At 48.1% G+C, this 17,706-nt stretch overlaps 1 protein-coding gene across 2 annotated transcripts in view; it reads right to left on the minus strand.

Moving 5' to 3' along the window:
- Positions 1–12,517: 12,517 nt before the first annotated feature.
- The window catches only part of C6H3orf20 (chromosome 6 C3orf20 homolog), a 39,774-nt gene continuing 34,585 nt past the window's right edge, over positions 12,518–17,706 (minus strand). Inside the window, exons 15-17 of one of the 2 annotated variants that reach the window (XM_032906082.1) lie at positions 14,186–14,287; positions 13,498–13,632; positions 12,518–13,018 (exon numbers count right to left, since the gene is read on the minus strand). In XM_032906082.1, coding sequence (XP_032761973.1) covers positions 12,922–13,018; positions 13,498–13,632; positions 14,186–14,287 — 334 coding nt within the window. In that variant the 3' untranslated portion in view covers positions 12,518–12,921. The remainder of the gene's footprint in view (positions 13,019–13,497; positions 13,633–14,185; positions 14,288–17,706) is intronic. The other variant, XM_032906083.1, reaches the window with a different exon arrangement.

Here is a 17,706-nt window from a genome sequence, read left to right on the forward strand (position 1 = left end):
AATTGCATGGTTTCCAGCTGCTCCCCCACTGCACTGAGAATAAAGCTCCAAGTCCCACCAGGGCCAACCAAGTGCTGCACCTGTCTTGTCCCTCATCCCTATCCCATCTGCCTTTCCTCACTCGTGCCTCTGGACCACTCTGGGCTCTTTCCGAGGATCACAGTGCACGGGCCACCTCTACCTGACTTGTGGTCTTCATCCTTGTTGTCTGTTCTTCCCGCCTGGGCTCCCGTGTGCCTGGATCTTTCCTTGGCTGCCTCCCTCCTTCCTGTCACTCACACAGCTCAAGTGCCATCTCCTTGGAATGGACACCCTGCCAATACTGTCCTAACACCCCTAGTAACTCTGGATCACAGTGTGGACGGAATGTTCATCCCACTCCACCCTGCCTGGGATGGCTCTGCTTGCTTGCTAATCTCCACCAGTCACCTTGTGTCTGCCTTCATCCTTACTGGCTCCTAGGGACTAAAAGTGCCCGGCACACAGTAGGCACCTCATACATTGATTGATAGAATGCATCCTCATTACATAGCCGACAAACTGATTCTTAGAGAAGTCTCGTCTCACACACACACACACACACACACACACACACACACACACACACACTCACACACCACACACATACCACACACACAAATCACACAGAGTCATCAGCTGCGGAGTGACAGAGTCACACAGTCAGACTATTCCTTGGCCTTATGAGCAGCCCTGGCTGATGAGGCTGGTGGCTGATGATGACATCTAAAGGCTCCCCAGCTCCTGGTCTAGGGTCTGCACAAAGGTGGCGATGAGCAGCAATCAGAATCACAGATTAGAAACACGTCCTGGCCCCATGGAGGTTCTCTGTGTCCTCTGTATTTCCTGGAGAAACTGGGGCAGTGAGCCTCTTTGCCTGAATCCCTGTCCTTCATCACAATGAATTGGCCAGCTATGGCATGGGAGGGAGGGTGCTGTCTGCTGGGTGATCAATGTTAATAATAAACGTTTAGAGCTAATAAGCTTGGGTTAACTTCCCTCGCTTGGGTGACTAATGGGCTTCCAGGAGCCCATAACTCACACTGTCTGCCCACATCTTCTTTCCTTCCCTGGCTTTAGGAGCCCTGGCCTGCTGTGAGATGTCACAGAAACAGCAGGGGGCCTGCTAGGCTGAGGCCTTATTTATGGCACTGAGCAAGGCACTTTGAGGCAGTAACTGGAGCTTTTCTAGCTGCTATTTGGTTCCAGGAAAAGGAGATGATGAGGTGGGGGAGAGTCGCAGGAGGAACCGGTGTGATTTCTTCCCTGCTCCCTCCTGCAGCTTCTCACCCGGCAACCAAGTCCTGCTTGGGCTATTCCAAGAATCAGAACTTGTGATAGATTTAAGAGTTAAAAAAAAAAAAAGCACTGGATATGTGCCAGGGTTAGTCCCTTCTGTTTGCAAATGTGTGGGATGCTGAAGGAGACAAGTAAGTACTTATAAAAGACAGCTCTGAGATCCTGTTTCTTGTCCTCAAAGGGTAGTCCCAGGACTGGCAACAGGGCATGGCCTGCGACTTGTCAGGACAACAGACACTCAGGCTGCCCACAGTTGCTAGGCCAGAGCTGCATGTTAATAAACCCTAAATGATTCTGTGCACATTTTGGCATGCACATATGGACCTAGCATGTCCATAGCCAGGCAGTGACTTGAGCACTCCTCTCCTCCTTGCTTGCCCAGAGCAGACATCAACTAATCAAATTTAACAGTAGAGCCTAGAAGAGGCTTTAGAATTCAGTTCTGCATAGCCCTGCTGGGAATTCCTTCCCTGGTCAGAGTTAGCATGCAAAGCAATAACTGACTGCTGCCCTGGATTAGAAAATCTGGCCCAGCCTTTCTGCAGAGTTTCTGGAACTGGTTCCACTCACAAAACAGGTAGGGTGAGGCACAGAAAATGAAGCCATGAAAACTGTGGCAGGGAGAACTCACAAGGTCCAGTGAACAGTGGGATTCCTGTTAGTTCAAGTGAAAGGGCCACTGAGCACTCAGGCAAGGTAGAGCAAGGTAAAGCTCCTGCTAGGCGGGCAGAGCTCAAAATGACTTTTAGTGCTAGGGAGATGACTCAGTGTATAAGGCGCTTGTTTCCAAGCACGAGGACCAGAGTTCAGACTCCCTGAAGCTCACATAGATGACGGGTGGGAATGACAGCCACCCTGCAATCCTAGCTCTTGGGAGGCAGAGCCAAGTGTTCTCCAGGGTAAGCTGGCTAACTAGACCAATCAAATTCATCAGTCCTGGGTTTGCCAAAAGGCTGTCTTAGTAAATGTAAGGCGAGGAGTGATTGAGGAAGACACCTGATATCAATCCTTGGCTTCTACAAGCACTCAAGCACATGTGCGTGTCCACTGCACACTTGAGCCCACACAGGTGCCAATATACACATGCGCAGATACCATATACACATGACTACATACATATGACAAAGACAAGGAGACTTTGAAGAGGCGCATGCCCAGCAGACACTGTTGGAGCTCTACAGCAGGTCCATTGGTGCCGATGCGACAGTGGCCACCCTACACCATGCGTCCACCGTTGCCCTGTGCACCGCATTCGTGCTCCCTTTTGTTCTGCCGGCAAAGCTTCTTGCACACGGCGTCTTCTGTGCCTGCAGACGGTTCTGCAGAATCACTTCAGGGCACACAACACTTGAAACTTTAATACAGATGACTGTCCCCAAAGATTATATGGCTCACATTGTAGCAGCAGTGTCAAAACTGCTTGCTGCCCCGCTCCTTGCTGGTACTGGGTGTCATCAATATTTCATATTTTCTCCAATCTGATGGGAGAAAAATGGCATCCTATTGTTCTTTTAATTTGCATTTCTATAACTGCCTGGTCTCTCACGTATTTATTGGTGGTGAGCATCTCTGTGTCAACGGAACAGCCTCATCGTGTTCTTTGGCCATGTCCCCTTATTTTTGTTTTGCATTTTTATTACCAATTTCTCTTCGTGGGTTGGGAATATTGGCTCATGTTTCCTTATGTGAGGTCTACTTCTGAGTCAAAAAGACATCTGCCAGCTTTGTGGACAGAACGCCACGGGAAGAAATCACAGGACAAATGCAGATTCTAGCTCCTAGGTCTGTGAGCCCACACTGTCCTAGATGGAGGTGACGGGATGGTTGATCAGGGTGGGTGACCGTTTATGACATCAGGTTGGTGAGTTCAGGGGACAATGGTGTGCAACTGCTAAGGTACTAAAGGGGACCTGTGTAGGTGCATTCCACAGGAGGAGGGCTTAAAATGGTTGGCCTGCTTGCCTCCAGGCAAGAAATCAGCTCCTGAGAAGGGTAAAAGGGCTTCTCTTGAGGAATTTGGTCCTGCTTAGCCTAGAGCAAGGAGATCTCAGGACATTGGAATGGTTGGAACTATGAGGTGTCAGAGCAGGAGCTGTGACACAAGGCAGGAGGGCAGAGGAGAGGGAAGAGGGAACATCCTCCTGCCCTACTCTCTGCTTTGCCTTCTCGTGGTGCCCTGCACTCCCAGCAGGCTTTGCCGGCTATTCGTTTTTTGCATGCTACACCCCCTCATCAGAGCATCAGCTCCCTTAGGACAGCCTTTGCTTCCTCTGTCCATCTTCTCCATAAACATTGTGCTTTCCCCATCTGCTTTGCAGAAGCAGGACTATCTGAGTAATAGAGAGCAGCCCCCGGGAGAGGAAGCATTGCCTGGCTATGTCGTAGGCTTTCTGTGTAGAAGACCCAGTTTTATCTGTGGTTTTTCCCACCAAGGTGAGGTCTGGAACACAAACATTTAGAGCTATGGAGGCTGTACCCCAGTCACCCAGAGCACTGGAACTCTCCAACTGAGTCAGCTCCTGTTTACGGCCAGGCTGGTCCTACACCCTGCCCTGCCCCACCTCTGGCTTGACCCAGTCCAACTTCAGCCCTCCCTACAGAAGGGGGTTACTGGTGTTTTGGAAAATCAATCGACATCACACTAGACTGAAAATATCTCAAAATATTGCTTGCAACTTCCTCCTGCTCCAGGAGGCCACCACCCAGGACAGCAGCAGCCTTTCCCTGGTTGTTGATTTTCTAGAAATGTTCTTCTATCTCCAGACACAAGGAATTTCAAGTATTTTTCTTCCTCTGCTGCTTTGTTTTTTCTCCTCCTCCTCTTCCTCCTCCTCTTCCTCCTCCTCTTCCTCCTCCCCCTCCCCCCTCCTCTTCTTTTTCTTTCTTGCCTTTCGCTGCCCACATTGTGTTGTCCTGACCCAGCTAGCAGTGTTGAGCCTGCAGCCCCGGGCTGGTCACTGGGCTCAGAGCAGCAACACGGGCTCCTTAGGCTGGGAAACAATACCTCCATAATTCATTGAGCACTCCCCTTGGATGACTTTCCTGTTGCTGATTGTCCAGGCCTGCACAAACTACTTTTTCCTGCAGCTAAATTTAAAAGGGCCAGACCCTGGAAACAGTGTAACAAGCCCAGCTCACTGCAAGGGCAAAGGTGGCGTGATGGCTATTCTTGGTTGTCAACTTGACAACATCTGGAATGAACGAAAACCCAAGTGGTCGGGATCACCTGTCAGGGGAGTTTTCCTGATTGAATCTTTGAGATGGGAAAACCCATCCTAAGTCTGGGCCACAGCCTCTGGGATTGTCTCTGGTGGCAGCCTATGTAAAGGAAGCAGGAGGAGGAGGAACCCTTGATCTCTGCCTGCTTGCTCTCACTCTCGCTGGCAGGTTCATCCCTTCAGTGGTGTTAGAGCCTACTTCTTGGAGGTTAGAGCATTATAATCTTGGAGATTAGAGTGAAGACCAGCTGAGACATCCAACGTCACAGACTGAGAAACTACTGCATTCTTGAACTTTCCACCAGAAGAAAACCATTGTTGGAAAACTTGGATCGCAGCCTGTAAGCCACACTAATAAATCTTGTGTGTGTGTGTGTGTGTGTGTGTGTGTGTGTGTGTGTGCGCCCGTGTGTGTTTGTGCTCTTTCTATCAGTTCTGTTTTTCTTGAGAATCCTGACTAATACAGATTTTGGCACCAGAAGTGGTTCCAGAGCAACAGAAGTATAAGAATGAATTGTTTAAAGTATCTGGTACAGGCTTTCCAGTTTGCTGATGCCTATAGTTACTGACGCCTCTCCTGGGAGCTTGGAGTGCACTGAAAGCCCATGGTGTGAGCTGTTTTACAAAGTCAAGGAGACAGATGCACATATTATCCTGGTTCACCAGCCATGAGACACAACAGATTCGGGGACTGTGTACATAAAAATTTCGACAATTTGTAATAATAATAATAATAATGATAATGATGATGATAAATAATAATAATAATAATAAACAATGAGACTGGCAGGTCACACTTAGCATCTCTAGATAAGTAAGGAATGAGCTCTTTGATAAAAATTAGCCAGCGTCTAGCATCTCAGACTACGGTGAAGGACATCAATGAACTCAATGATAAAATAGACTGGCTCCCGGTGCACAGAAACAGTCCACAGGTTTCCGTGTGTGCCCAGGAAGAGCATCTTCTTTCCAGCATCTATAGCTCAAGTTGCAAAAGAAATCAAACTGAAGCCTTCGTGATAAGACAAATTGGATGAATTGCATGAATATTCACGTCCTAGCCTTGGAGAGTGTAGGCAGCTAAAGACCAGACTGCTAAAGGGTGGGACCTACTGAGGCTTCGAACTTTGAACCTCAGATTCTCAAGGGTTTATCTTACCTGAGGAAGAAGACATTTCTACCCTTAGCAGAAAATGCCCCCGTATTCACAATGCCAGAAGTACTTATTGCCTTTCCCACCTTTGTCTAAGGAAATTAACCCTTCACTCTCTGCTAAACCAGCAGTGACTTTCCCTGAAGGAGATGCTAGACATAACACTACTGATGTCCCTCAGGGCCCATCAGTAGTTGCCTCTAGACATATAACCAAAATATGTCGCACACTGGTTTGTTTTTTTAAGATTTATTTATTTTATGTATATGAGTACACTGTAGCCATCTTCAGACACACCAAAAGAGGGCATCAGATCCAATTACAGATGGTTGTGAGCCACCATGTGGTTGCTTGGAATTGAACTCAGGACCTCTGGAAAAGCAGTCAGTGCTCTTAACCACTGAGCCATCTCTACAACTCCACACACTTTTTTTTTTTCAAGTATGGAAAGTATAAGAGGTTGGTTAAAGAATTTGTCAAAATTCGGCCTACTGAAAAGGAGCTGGAAATGCCACTTGACTTGGTTGATGAAGGGATTTTAAGGTTTAGAGAAATTGTAATACTAGATACACTGTATGACTGTGCACTTGAGTGTGTTTTACACTGTGCAAAAACCTAATCACCCACAAAAGGCAAATGTACAACTTTCACTAAGCCTTTCAGACACAAAATGGTGAGAGGCACCATCATGTTTGAAGAGCACTCTGTCCCTCTTTCCTTTGTGCCAGACCTTAGGGTCAAAGGCACGGCTGCTCAGTCGGATGAGTTAAATGTGATGGGTTTAATTGGTTCCCGAGTGGCAGGGGCTAGTTAGCAGTACTGACTCACCAAAGGCAGGTGATCCTAGTTATTGTAATGTGCAACATATGTCCATAATGGCTTGATCCATAATGGTCTGAACAGGCAAAGTGATTTTTATGGTGGCATGACTCGTGGACCTTTGGAACTGGCTAATTGGTCGTGGTGTTCCCATGTGTGAAGTAGATAAGAACCCTACTGCATTTTTGTTTGATCTATATAAGCAGGAAAAAAAATCCTCTGAGGAAAGACTGCACTGGATTATGGCAAGCGGGAATCTTGGCCTGTGAAGCAATTTCTGACTTCAGCCAGCTTGCAGACCAGAATGAAGGGAAGGCCAGATACCCCTGAAGGACAGGACTTTGGTAAAATTCTACTGTTAGCCTTTCTTTAGTCCTTCTCCAGGGGGACCTATAGCCTTTTATGCAATTGCATACAAACCCTAGCTCCTGGCATCCCATGTTCCTCAGGATTCTAGAACCTTCTCCAGAAACTATAGGACGTGCCTGCCACCTTTCCCCCCTCCCACCTCACAGCTAGTTGGTTAAGAAATATTAGCTAGATTTCTAGAACATTTTCTCACTTTCCCTGCCTTCATCGCCTGACACTATTCTTGCTAGCAGCTGTGGGGACCTTGTCCAAACCACTCTGGCTGTGGCCCTTCTTTGCTCAGCACCTCTGTGGTTCCTCCTCCCTGGAGTAAGAGCAAAAGTTCTTCCAGGACCCCAAGGACTGCCCCCAGGGCTGTTGCTTCCTTATGACTTCCCTTCTTCCTCAGTACCCCCTACTCCTTTGTCCTGTCCTCTGAGACCTGGAAAATCCTTGTCTGGTCATTGCTCCAAGTATGAACCCATCCCAGCCAGGACCTTTGCTTAGAAGGTTTTCCTCTCAAGATGTCTGCATGGCTCCTCTCTCACTTTCTTCAGGGCTTTGTTCAAAAGTCACCTCTTCAATCAGGCTCTCCCTTCACTGACCCTGTGGCCCCTGTCAATACTGGACACATCATACTTCATGCTAGTGTCTTTCTCCTCACGGGACAAGGGATGGTTTCCTGTCTGGTCCATTGCTGTGGTTAGGTAGGAGACACACACTGGAGCACACACAAATACATTGCATTTCAGAAAGAACCAACTTGTAGCCGGGGGGAATTAGCTGCTGCTTAAGTGGCCAGCTTGGCACGACCTTACTCAGCACCATTGGTGGCCTCAAGGGATATAGTGGAGCCTGACATTCTATTATTATCTTCTGTAGAAACTACCTTCTCAAATACCCGACACACACACACACACACACACACACACACACACACACACACACACACGCACACATGCACACACACACCATAAAGAAAGCCCCAGTTAATGAAGGGACGTCCATCTACTATGATGGCAGGAAGTTGCAACACTCCCATTTTCAGAAAGGGCATGAAAACAGTTTGCCACATCGTGTCCATAGAGGGAAAATGGCATAACAAATGCTGGTGTACACTTTCTCCTTACACGTAGTCTGTAGCCCTCACCATGACGTGTGCTGTCACTCTTATTTGGAGCAGGTCTTCTCAGTTAGCCTAACATAAGTAACAGCACCTCGTGGGCATGCCCAGATGCTTGTTTCCAGTCCTCTGAAACCCTCTGAGGGTGATAGTCAAGAGTACCTACCATGCATCTTATTCCCTTTCTCTCCTCTTTCCTCATTTCCTGTTTCAATCTAGGTCCCAAATGCAAGCTGGGTGGTCAAAGGATTTGAGTTTAATACTCTCCCATGTGGCTGCATCGGCTTGCATTCCCGCCGGCCACGAGAAAGGCTGCAGACATTGGGCAAATGACTTAATATCTTGGTGTTTCAATTTCCACTTCTGAAAAAAAGTGACGGAGCAAGGCTTGGTGACAACCCCAGACTTTAACACATACTATATCACAGCCAGCGCCAAGTCTCTGTGGCCATGGTGAAGAACAAGCAAACAGACTGTGAGACAAGGAGAGACCTGTAGCTGAGGCCACGCACGTGCTGCGAGCCAGCGGATCACACAGGAGCACAGGGGATGTGATGTGTATGCTGTGTGTGTGTTACACAGGCATGTGCCAAACGGTGAATCTGCATGGGACTTAAGCTTGTCGCACAGCCTAACCCGGGATGGGTCTTAGGCCAAAGTGTAAAAAGTCAGACTACAAAACTCCAGAGGAAATCTAAATAATATTGGTTATGACACTGTCGTTTTAGCTACAACAGCAAAGACGTGGTGGCCCGTGGAAGAAAGAGTCGCCAAGCTGGACTTAAACTTAAATTCTTCTGTTCTGCAAAACATAATGCCAGGAAAGAAAAGAGCAGACAGCCACAGACTGTAAGAGAATATTTACAGAATATATATCCAACAAAAAACTGTGGTCGAGGGGCTGAGCTTAAAGCTCAGTGATAGAGTACTTGCCTAGCACGTGCCAATCCCTGGGTCCATCCTAGCTCTGGGGGAGGAGGTTTACATATAAATATGCTGTACTATATATACTTTACATATATAATACATGTATACTATAATTATATATAATATAATGTATATAATAAACTATATATTATATAAATATATATATTGAGGGGACAACAACCTTATTAACAAAAGACACCAAACACCTAAAGAGACACTGCACTTAAGAGATGCGGCTGGCAAATGACTTGTAGAAAGAAGCCCATTAGGGAAGCACAGTTTAAAGACGTGAGGAGGTACCATTACATGCTCGAGACCTGGGTGCTCAGCGGGCAGAAGCACAGCTACACAAGCTTGAGGAGCTGAATTCAAAGCTCTGACACTGTCTGGTAGAGACAGGAGAATGGCCACAGCCTGACCTAGGTCATCGAGACCTCGTCTTCAAGGGTACGAGGCAAGCGAGATAGAGCAGGACACCCAATGTCCTCCTCTGGCCTCTGTGAATGCAGGACGGTGTGCTCACCCTCACATGCATATATGTACCATACAAACTCCTAGTTTGCTCTATGTCCTTGGTAAAGACTATGCCAAGAAACACCTTGGGGAGGAAAGGGTTTGGCTCTCAATTCCACAGCACTCAGGGGAAGGCAGGGCAGAAACTCAAGGCAGGAACCCAGAGGCAGGAACTGAAGCAGAGGCTATAGTGGAATGCCGCTTAATGGCTGTTCCTTAGGACTTGCTCAGCTTGCTTTTCTATGTGATCCAAAACCACCTTCTCAGGGGTGGTACTGTTCACAGTAAACTAGGTCCTCCACCAACAGTCATTTTAAATAATCTGAGCGCGCGCATACACACACACACACACACACACACACACACACACGTGGCTGGGGCAAGGGGTGATGTGTGCTTCAGAGCCTGTGTGTCAGATATTACACTCAGGGTAGGAAAGTAAAGCCTGCCACATTTCTACACGCACCACACCATTTCCTCTTCCAGCTATCGTCTTCAAAATGGGGATCACATCCTCCAAATGGAGTTTTCAGCTCATTAGTGGGCCATAATCTGCAGCTGGAAGCCCCCTGCTTGGGCCCATAGCAGGATGAGTTAAGACCCAGGGCACCTGTTCTCCACCTCAGGACCTCTGTCTTCCTTTTCCTATTTTCTTTCCTTCAAACTGGACCAACAGTGGGCACAGCCCAGTCTCCCACATGTGAATTGACAGACTTAGGGCAGCTCAGAGCTTTCTTTGAGCTGGGGGATGGAGCTGATAGGGAGTACCCACTCTCCTTGATTGAGGTAATTAGGAGGCAGTGGGCAGAGAAGCCTCAGCTAGGCTGGCTTTCCAAAGGCTGGGCAGGGGACTGGGAGATTGCACAGATATGGGGATGCTATGTTGCTCAAATCTAATACTATTTCTGCTTAGCTGGTAGCCAAGCTCCTTAACCCTTCCTGATACTGGAGCCTGGGAGACAACCCAGGGGTAGGTGGGCCCTGCTAATGTGGAAAATGGCAATAGGGGGATGTGCTGAATAATTGTAATTTGTTCTCATATACATATCCCAAACCCAAGCGCAAGGCGTTCTCTGCGCTGTGTCTGGGGTTGCTGCTCTGACACATCCCAGTTTATAGATGACAACATCCCAGATGCCAAAGCTGCTTGCCCAGTCCCAGCACAGCTGCGAGGGAGAGTGCAGGGAATGGCTTTCCCCTTGATTTGTGGTGTGTCTTGATGGCCTTGGGTCGACATGCTGGGCTTCCAGTGGACAGCTCCCCCTCTCAGCTTCAGTTCACTCTGAGATCACATCGAGGCATGTCATTTCCATGTAGGACTCCACTTCAGTCACAGGTCCTGCTTCTTGGTCCTGGGCCTTTTGTGGTAAGAAAGTGACTTCATACTTTTATCTAGGGTCGCAGCTCTGATGTTTGCCCATTGATTGTTGGGTTTTCTAGGTAGAGAACAGTCATCTGCAGTGACTCAGTTTGATCCTTTTCGTGTCCTGTCACTTGCTGTCTTTGTGTAGGGCTCAGGTCTCCAGTGCATGTTGTGAGTGACAGTGCTGGCGGCAGCCTTGTCTCTGTCCTAACCTCCCTGGCATTTAAAGAGTCTGTATGAGAAAAGTGTTTGCTGAAGGCTTCTCTTATCAGCCTTTTGGAGTTAAGATGTTGATCTATTTTTGGTTTGCTGAGATTGTCTCTGCTGCATTTCCTCACCAGTGCAGCTAGTGCTTGGTTTCTCTTCTTTAGTCTATTATATGGGGAGTGATGGCAGCTGATGCTTGAAGTTGGACGACTTTGTAACTCTAGGACAAACCTTACTTGGACATAATGCGTTATTTTAAAATTGCCCAACCATTTCTAAAATGGCCCTAAATGTACTTCTGCCACTTTGTATTTGCATAAAATGGCAATGATTCTTAGCATCGATGATTATAAAATTAGAATACCTATCAATTCTACAGTGACAAGATACTCTAAATTTTATAGCATTGAATATTCAGTCAAGGTTATGTAAAATACATAAACACATTCATTGCACAAGGATTCAAAGTTGTTCTCATTAATAAATGGAAAGTATGCCAGAGGATTGTTTTTAAATACATTTATTATCAGTAAATGCTTGCATACCTATATGCGCAGGGTTATTTATGTAAAAAAAAAACATTGCTTGGTCCCAAATGGGAAAGGTTTAAGGAGCCCTATGCTAATCACAGCTCAGACAATCCAGTGCCTTCCTGTGAGAGCCACTGTGGAGGGAAGCCTACCTCTCTTTTCTGGCACTTCCATGAAGTAAGGCTTTCCTCTTTTCTACCTCCTCCTCCTCTCCCTCCTTCTCCTTGCCAGGAGCAATCTGATGCTGCTGCTCTGGACAGTCACTGCCTGGTTTGCCCGTGGGCGGAGCTCTATTCAGAGGCACCCCCGCCCCCTCCAGGGTGATGAGCATCCTGCATAGCGCCAGGACCTGCCCTGCCTCTTCTCCTGTGCACAGAGCACTAACTACTTAGCATATCTACCTGAGCACAGCGGAGTACACAGCCTGAAGGCCAGAGAGGTGCAGGTCTGAGGCTTCATTTCAGACAGTAGCCTGGGCAGAGGCCTTGGTTCTGACCTTCACCAGCTTTAGGGGTACCTATCTGCAAGGACAGAACAGAACCTTAGCCCTTTGCCTTCTTACTCTTATCTGTAAAATACATCACCAAGTGCAGCCTGGAGTTTGGGACCTAGACTCTATTCTAGGCACAAAGGCCAAGGCAGACCCTCCACAATCTGCTATGGGGATATGGTTCCTACCAATCATACAATTGTGAGAGATCCAGCTCTCTCCAAGGTAAGGGACAAGGCGGCAAGCACCCCAGAGGACAGCTGCCTGGGACCTCTGGCTGCTGACAAAGATGCTCCAGGACCATGAACTCGGGGAAGTGAGAATCCAGTCTAAACCTGTGTTCCATTGCTGGACTAAATGGGAATGAGAGCCTGCAGGGTGTCTGCTGAACTCTGGCCTTCAGCCCACTCCTGCTTTCCTTCATGTTCTCCTTCTTCCTTTGACATCCCTCTCTGCCCTTACATCCTTCTCTCTTCTGCCTGCTTTCTCATCTCTTTCACAATTCCTTCAATCTCTATGTCCTTCTCCTCTCTCATCTTCTTTCTACCAGAAGTCTTTCCCACTCAAAAGAGGATGGGCGACACAGTCCAGCCCCTTCTGAGGCTCCCTAGGGTTGCTGAATGGTTGAGCGGGCAGGCCCTTGGCCAAATGAGACATTTGTTCCCCAGAATGGTAGTCTCAGGCTTACTCCTGGCCTCAGAGGAAGCTCTGAGTTGGGGGTAGCGAGTTTTCAAGAACCCAGCCTGAAACTAGCTGCCGGGACTTCTGGCCTTCTTGGGGTCAGAGCTGGGCCTGTCCCACCCCACCCCCCACCTCCTCATCCAGACACTGGAGGCACACGCATTTATTAACGGGGGTGGGAGACCAGGAGGTGGGGCTGGGTGTGGGGAGGGCATTGCTGGCTATCCCAGCATCACTTCTTAGAGTTTGACTTCTTCCAGCTAGTGCTCTTCTTACTGCTCCTCCTCGATTTGCTGAAAGGCTGTGGTTCTACTTCAGGCTGTTTCACCCTAATTACACAATGGGAAGATGCAGGGGCTGAGCATCAAGGGAATAGGCAGGGAGCCTGGCCTAGTTGATGATGGCACTGCCCTGGAGGGAGAGTGGCAGGGGACAGCTCCACCTTGGGCAGGTAGTCTGATCCTAGCATTTTTCTATCTTTTTGGAAAGAGGGACACTGCAGAGGTTCCCTGTCACCATCACCAAGAAACTTGCTGGAGTTGAAAGCAGCCTCCATCCTTCTGACAGTTGAATCTGGACTTGGGTTCTTGCTACCAAGTGTATCACCCAGTGCACAACCCTGACACCCAGTGGAACACTGTGCAAAACAAGCTGTAAGTCAAGGGCTGGCCTGACCTACACCCAGTGGGGACATAAATTACCAAGGCATAAGGCATGGCATGGTAGGCCTCCATGGCCTGTTTCTAAGTTAGGGAATCCTGTAATGAGCCATCCTTAATCTGCCAACTAGAGTCATGGGGAAACATACTTCTCAGAGGGGGGAGAAGGTTCTTTGTCTACTTTGTCCACAAGTGCCACTGAAGAGACACTTCCTTCGTATTCATCAGATGGGGGTCTTTTAGTTGACTCAGAATCATCCAGGATCGAGAGATAAGTTGACATGCTGCAGGAGAGGGTGACAAGAAGACATAGCTTAGAGGTCAGAGGTGAGAGCCCAGAGTTCACTGAGTGCTATCCCAACCTGTTCAGACTCTAGAGACACTAGCAAACACTCTTCTTCCTAGTTGTTACAAGGGAGAGGCTGTTTGCTCTTGGAACCTGAGGACCAAAGGAGGTCAGTTTCCTGGCTTCTGTGAAGGACTGCATAGCCCTCCTTCCCATACCACCAACAACCAGGTCCATGCTACAATGAGCACAGGGAACGCCCACAGGTTCCAGATGGCTTTGCAAAGTAGCAAAAGGGAGCTGAGCAGAGGCCAAGAACATGCTGCCATCATGCAGTGCTGCTGACCAAATGTCTCCCCCAAATTCATATGCAGAAGTTGCAACCCCAGGACCCTAGAATGTGGCATCAGTAGAGACATGATTAGTTGAGATACAGTCATTCTGGAATGAGGTCGTCCCCTAATCCTACATGACTTGTGTCACATCATGGTAATGCTGTCACCAAAGCCAAAGAGAAGCTAAAATGTGACATGAGAGGGACTGTGGCCCACTTATATCTGGGTCCAGTTTCCAGCCCCCAGAACTGAGATGACACACATCTTCTGCTTAAGCCATACGTCTTGGCTCTTCTGGCTGCTTTAAAAGTGCTATGCCTGCATGGCAAACAGATCATTGATGTGAACTGCACTCACTTCTCAAAACTGGCAGTCCATCATCAAGGAGTCAAAAGACTGAGTGCCTGCTGACACTTGTGGATGGCAGCCTCTCACTCTCCTCACATAGTAGAAGGGAGAAGCGAGCTTATAGGTATTAACTCCACTCATGATGTCTGCTCTTGTGGCTTAGTCACTTCCCAGAGTCCACATTTCTAACACCATCACCGTGGAGCTAAGGACTTCACACATGAACCTGTGAAACATGGCAGCTTGCTGCGGCCGCCTCTCTTCACTAGTCCCTGGCCACCTTCTGTTGTGACTTAGCTGGCCCTGCCTCTTCTAAGGTGGGCAGAAGAGAGGGGTACAGTAGAGTGACCCAGGGGTGAAGAGCGCCCTAGTAACTGGAGCACCCACAGCACAATCAAGCCTTCACTTGATGTTCATGAACCGTTAGGGTTCTCACACAGGCATTTGCATACCGTATTACCAGGTTTCATTCCAGCCTCAGTCCTGGTGAACTTGCTAGTTTATAAGATGCTCTGTCTTTCATAGATTGCCTTGTGGTTTACCAAGGGCACTTCATAGGTGACTGGGCACTGAGCATGGGCCCCTGGCAGCTCGCAAAGTGCTCTGCTGCCTGGGAGGAGCAGGTCTGACAGGAGGCCGGCAGTTCCTGAGACCCTTTCTTGTTCACAGGGCACTCAGCAGCTCTCACTTGGCAATGTAATGGGCAATTACAAAGGATGTTGTCGTTCACACATTTCATAACTGTTTGCAATGTCCTCTGTGGTCCACTGAGTACATTACAGTTGGCGGAGAGCATTCAGCTTGTGGGGCCAAGGTTGTTTCCAAGGCATTTTGGTTACTGCAGAGTGTGGCTGTTTCTGATAGACTTTTTTGTCTCCTGTAAAAACAACCCTGAGATGGTTATGTCCCATCCCTCCAGGCCATGACTGTGTACAGAGAAGGTAAAGGTCATGGTTGTAGTGCAGCCTGGATTTATTTGCTATTTCCAGCACATCCTTTTCCTTGCTGGCCCTCAGTTTCTCCTTCCGTATGGAATATGTGCTGTGCCAGGACCTCCTAGCTCAGGGTCCTGGGTTGCTTTTCTTTACAGACAGCCAACCAGACTCTAGCAATAGAGAACAGAGAACTTGGAGCCCACAGTTCCATACTCCTCTCCCCGATGACCATGTCAGTTCTACAGGCAGCACAGGACCCCAGGACACCACAGGCACACTTGCAAGTGCTACACAACCATGCACTCTGCTGCCACAAGAGGAAAGTAAAATCAGCAGCAGCCTGACCAAGATCCGCCTACTGAGCTTCCATAGCAACCAGGAACAGACAAAAAACTGTCTTTCAAGTGTCCCTGCCTCTGTAGACAGTCTTCTCAACCTGCTTGTGAATGGCTGATTGTGAAGTGTTAGCAACTTTGGGGGCAGGGCTAAGTTCTCCCTTAACAACTTTCCCCTGCGTGGTCCTATCTTCACTTTATTTGCACATTCAGCCAATCAGGGTCCAGAGGGTACCCAGTACAATCGGATGTTCTGGGGATTGCAGAGACAGAATGTTGCTGGAACAGAGGGGAGGAATCAAAAATAGAAGACTTCAGGTTGGCCTCCAGTCGGTTGTTCATCCTCACTGAAGGATAGCTACCCTTAGTGAAGGCTACCTTCAAGACAGGCAGGGTACAGAACTGTCCCTGTGCACAAACAGATGAGAATTCATCCTTGGGTTGCTTCCAGCTTTCCAGACCTGCTGCTGTGGGTGCTCCTGCTGCTGACTAGCAGGCTTGTTCCACAAGAACCTGCCCTGGACCGGTGCCCTGAAGCCCTCTGAGAACTTTTAGAGCTGTAATACTTTTTAGAGCTGAAAGAGCTCTTGGCATCTTTCTGCTATCAAGAATTCAAACATGATCCATTTAAATCGTCAAAACCCATGTGCCAGCCAGTTTAAAGATGTTTTACCCAATTTAAAGCTGTTAATCGCAAATTGGCAATAAAGGCATCTCTTGGTGGGTTGTTCTCACTGGCTGCCCACTCTATTCTTAAGGAGAGTGGGAAAGGGACCCAGGTAGAGGGAGATGGGGATGTTTCACTACTGCACTGGGGCCTCCTATACACACAGGCACCTTTCAGAACTGCTGCAGAGTAAGCCCCTTTGTGTTCCAGGGGACCAACTGTTTTCTCTGTCTGGTCTGCTCAGCCCACGTGAATATCTCATATTGCCCTATCCTGGTCCCTCCTGTGCCTAAGTCCTTGGTGGAGTGTGAGTGTGGCAAGGTAATGCCTCTCTGCTTACAGATACTGGCGCCTACAAACCACTCGCGACCTCCCTTTGCTGTTCCCAACCTAGTGAAAAAGGCCGAGGGTAAGTGTCACCAGTATTGTGTGCAGGTGGACACAGCCTCACTCAGGCTGCTCATGAAGGACCACGTTCTACACGTGCTTCCCACTGAGGCTGCTGGCTACACTCCTGTTATGCTCTCCCACCTAGGGCCCAGAGGCTTGGGTTAGGGGGTGGAGCTCTGGGCTCATACATACATTTTCTTATGGCATAACCTTTGTCTCATAAAATACAAAATGGCCACAAGCACATGGGGGCTATAATTAGACACCTCCTCGTTTGTTAAAGGTGAAAATAAATCCATCTTCCTTTCCTGTTTCCTAGTATTTTTTAAAATACAGGGAATCTAAGGTGTCGGATTTATGGTCACAAATGTCCAATAAGACCCAATATATCTCTGGCATTTTTAACTGTGACCAGCTTCTGAGACCCAGCTTTACAACTCCCTGGACCTGCCGATCTCTGGTTCCAATAACTCTAGCACCTTCTCTTTGTGTTCTGAGTGATGGGGACTCAGAACACTCAGGGTTTTCTGTCTGCTTGCCTTATCCTCACAGGCTCTTCTTCCTGCTGCCTTCTCTACTGAGTACTCCAAAATACTGAGGTCACTTGCTGTGAGCTCCATGATTTCCCATGGATGTATCCCAAGTCTCAGGGTGAGGCATACTGACAAAACCCAGATCAGATCCCTGGGGGAGCTGGCATCAAGACAGAAAACTGCATCTAGGTGTGGTGGCACATACCTTTAATCCTAGCACTTGGAAAGTAGAGGCCAGAGGATCTCTGAGTTTGGGACCAGCCTAGCCTACAGAACAAGTTTCAGGGCAGCCAGGTCTACAGAAAGAACCCACGTCTTGAAAAACAAACAAACAAACAAACAAAACAGACAAAACAGACAGACATCGTCAGGTTTGTGTGGGAATGGACTTAACTTGGTGTAACAGGTGGCTCAGGTCCACATACAGATATTACAGATAACAATTATCCTGGGTTTGAACATTGTCTACCACTTACAGAGCTTGTTAACAAACATTTTTTTGTGTATGAAATCCTTAACATTTTGCAAG

The sequence above is a fragment of the Rattus rattus genome, chromosome 6, assembly GCF_011064425.1.
Source record: "Rattus rattus isolate New Zealand chromosome 6, Rrattus_CSIRO_v1, whole genome shotgun sequence".
Taxonomy (NCBI): Eukaryota; Metazoa; Chordata; class Mammalia; order Rodentia; family Muridae; genus Rattus; species Rattus rattus.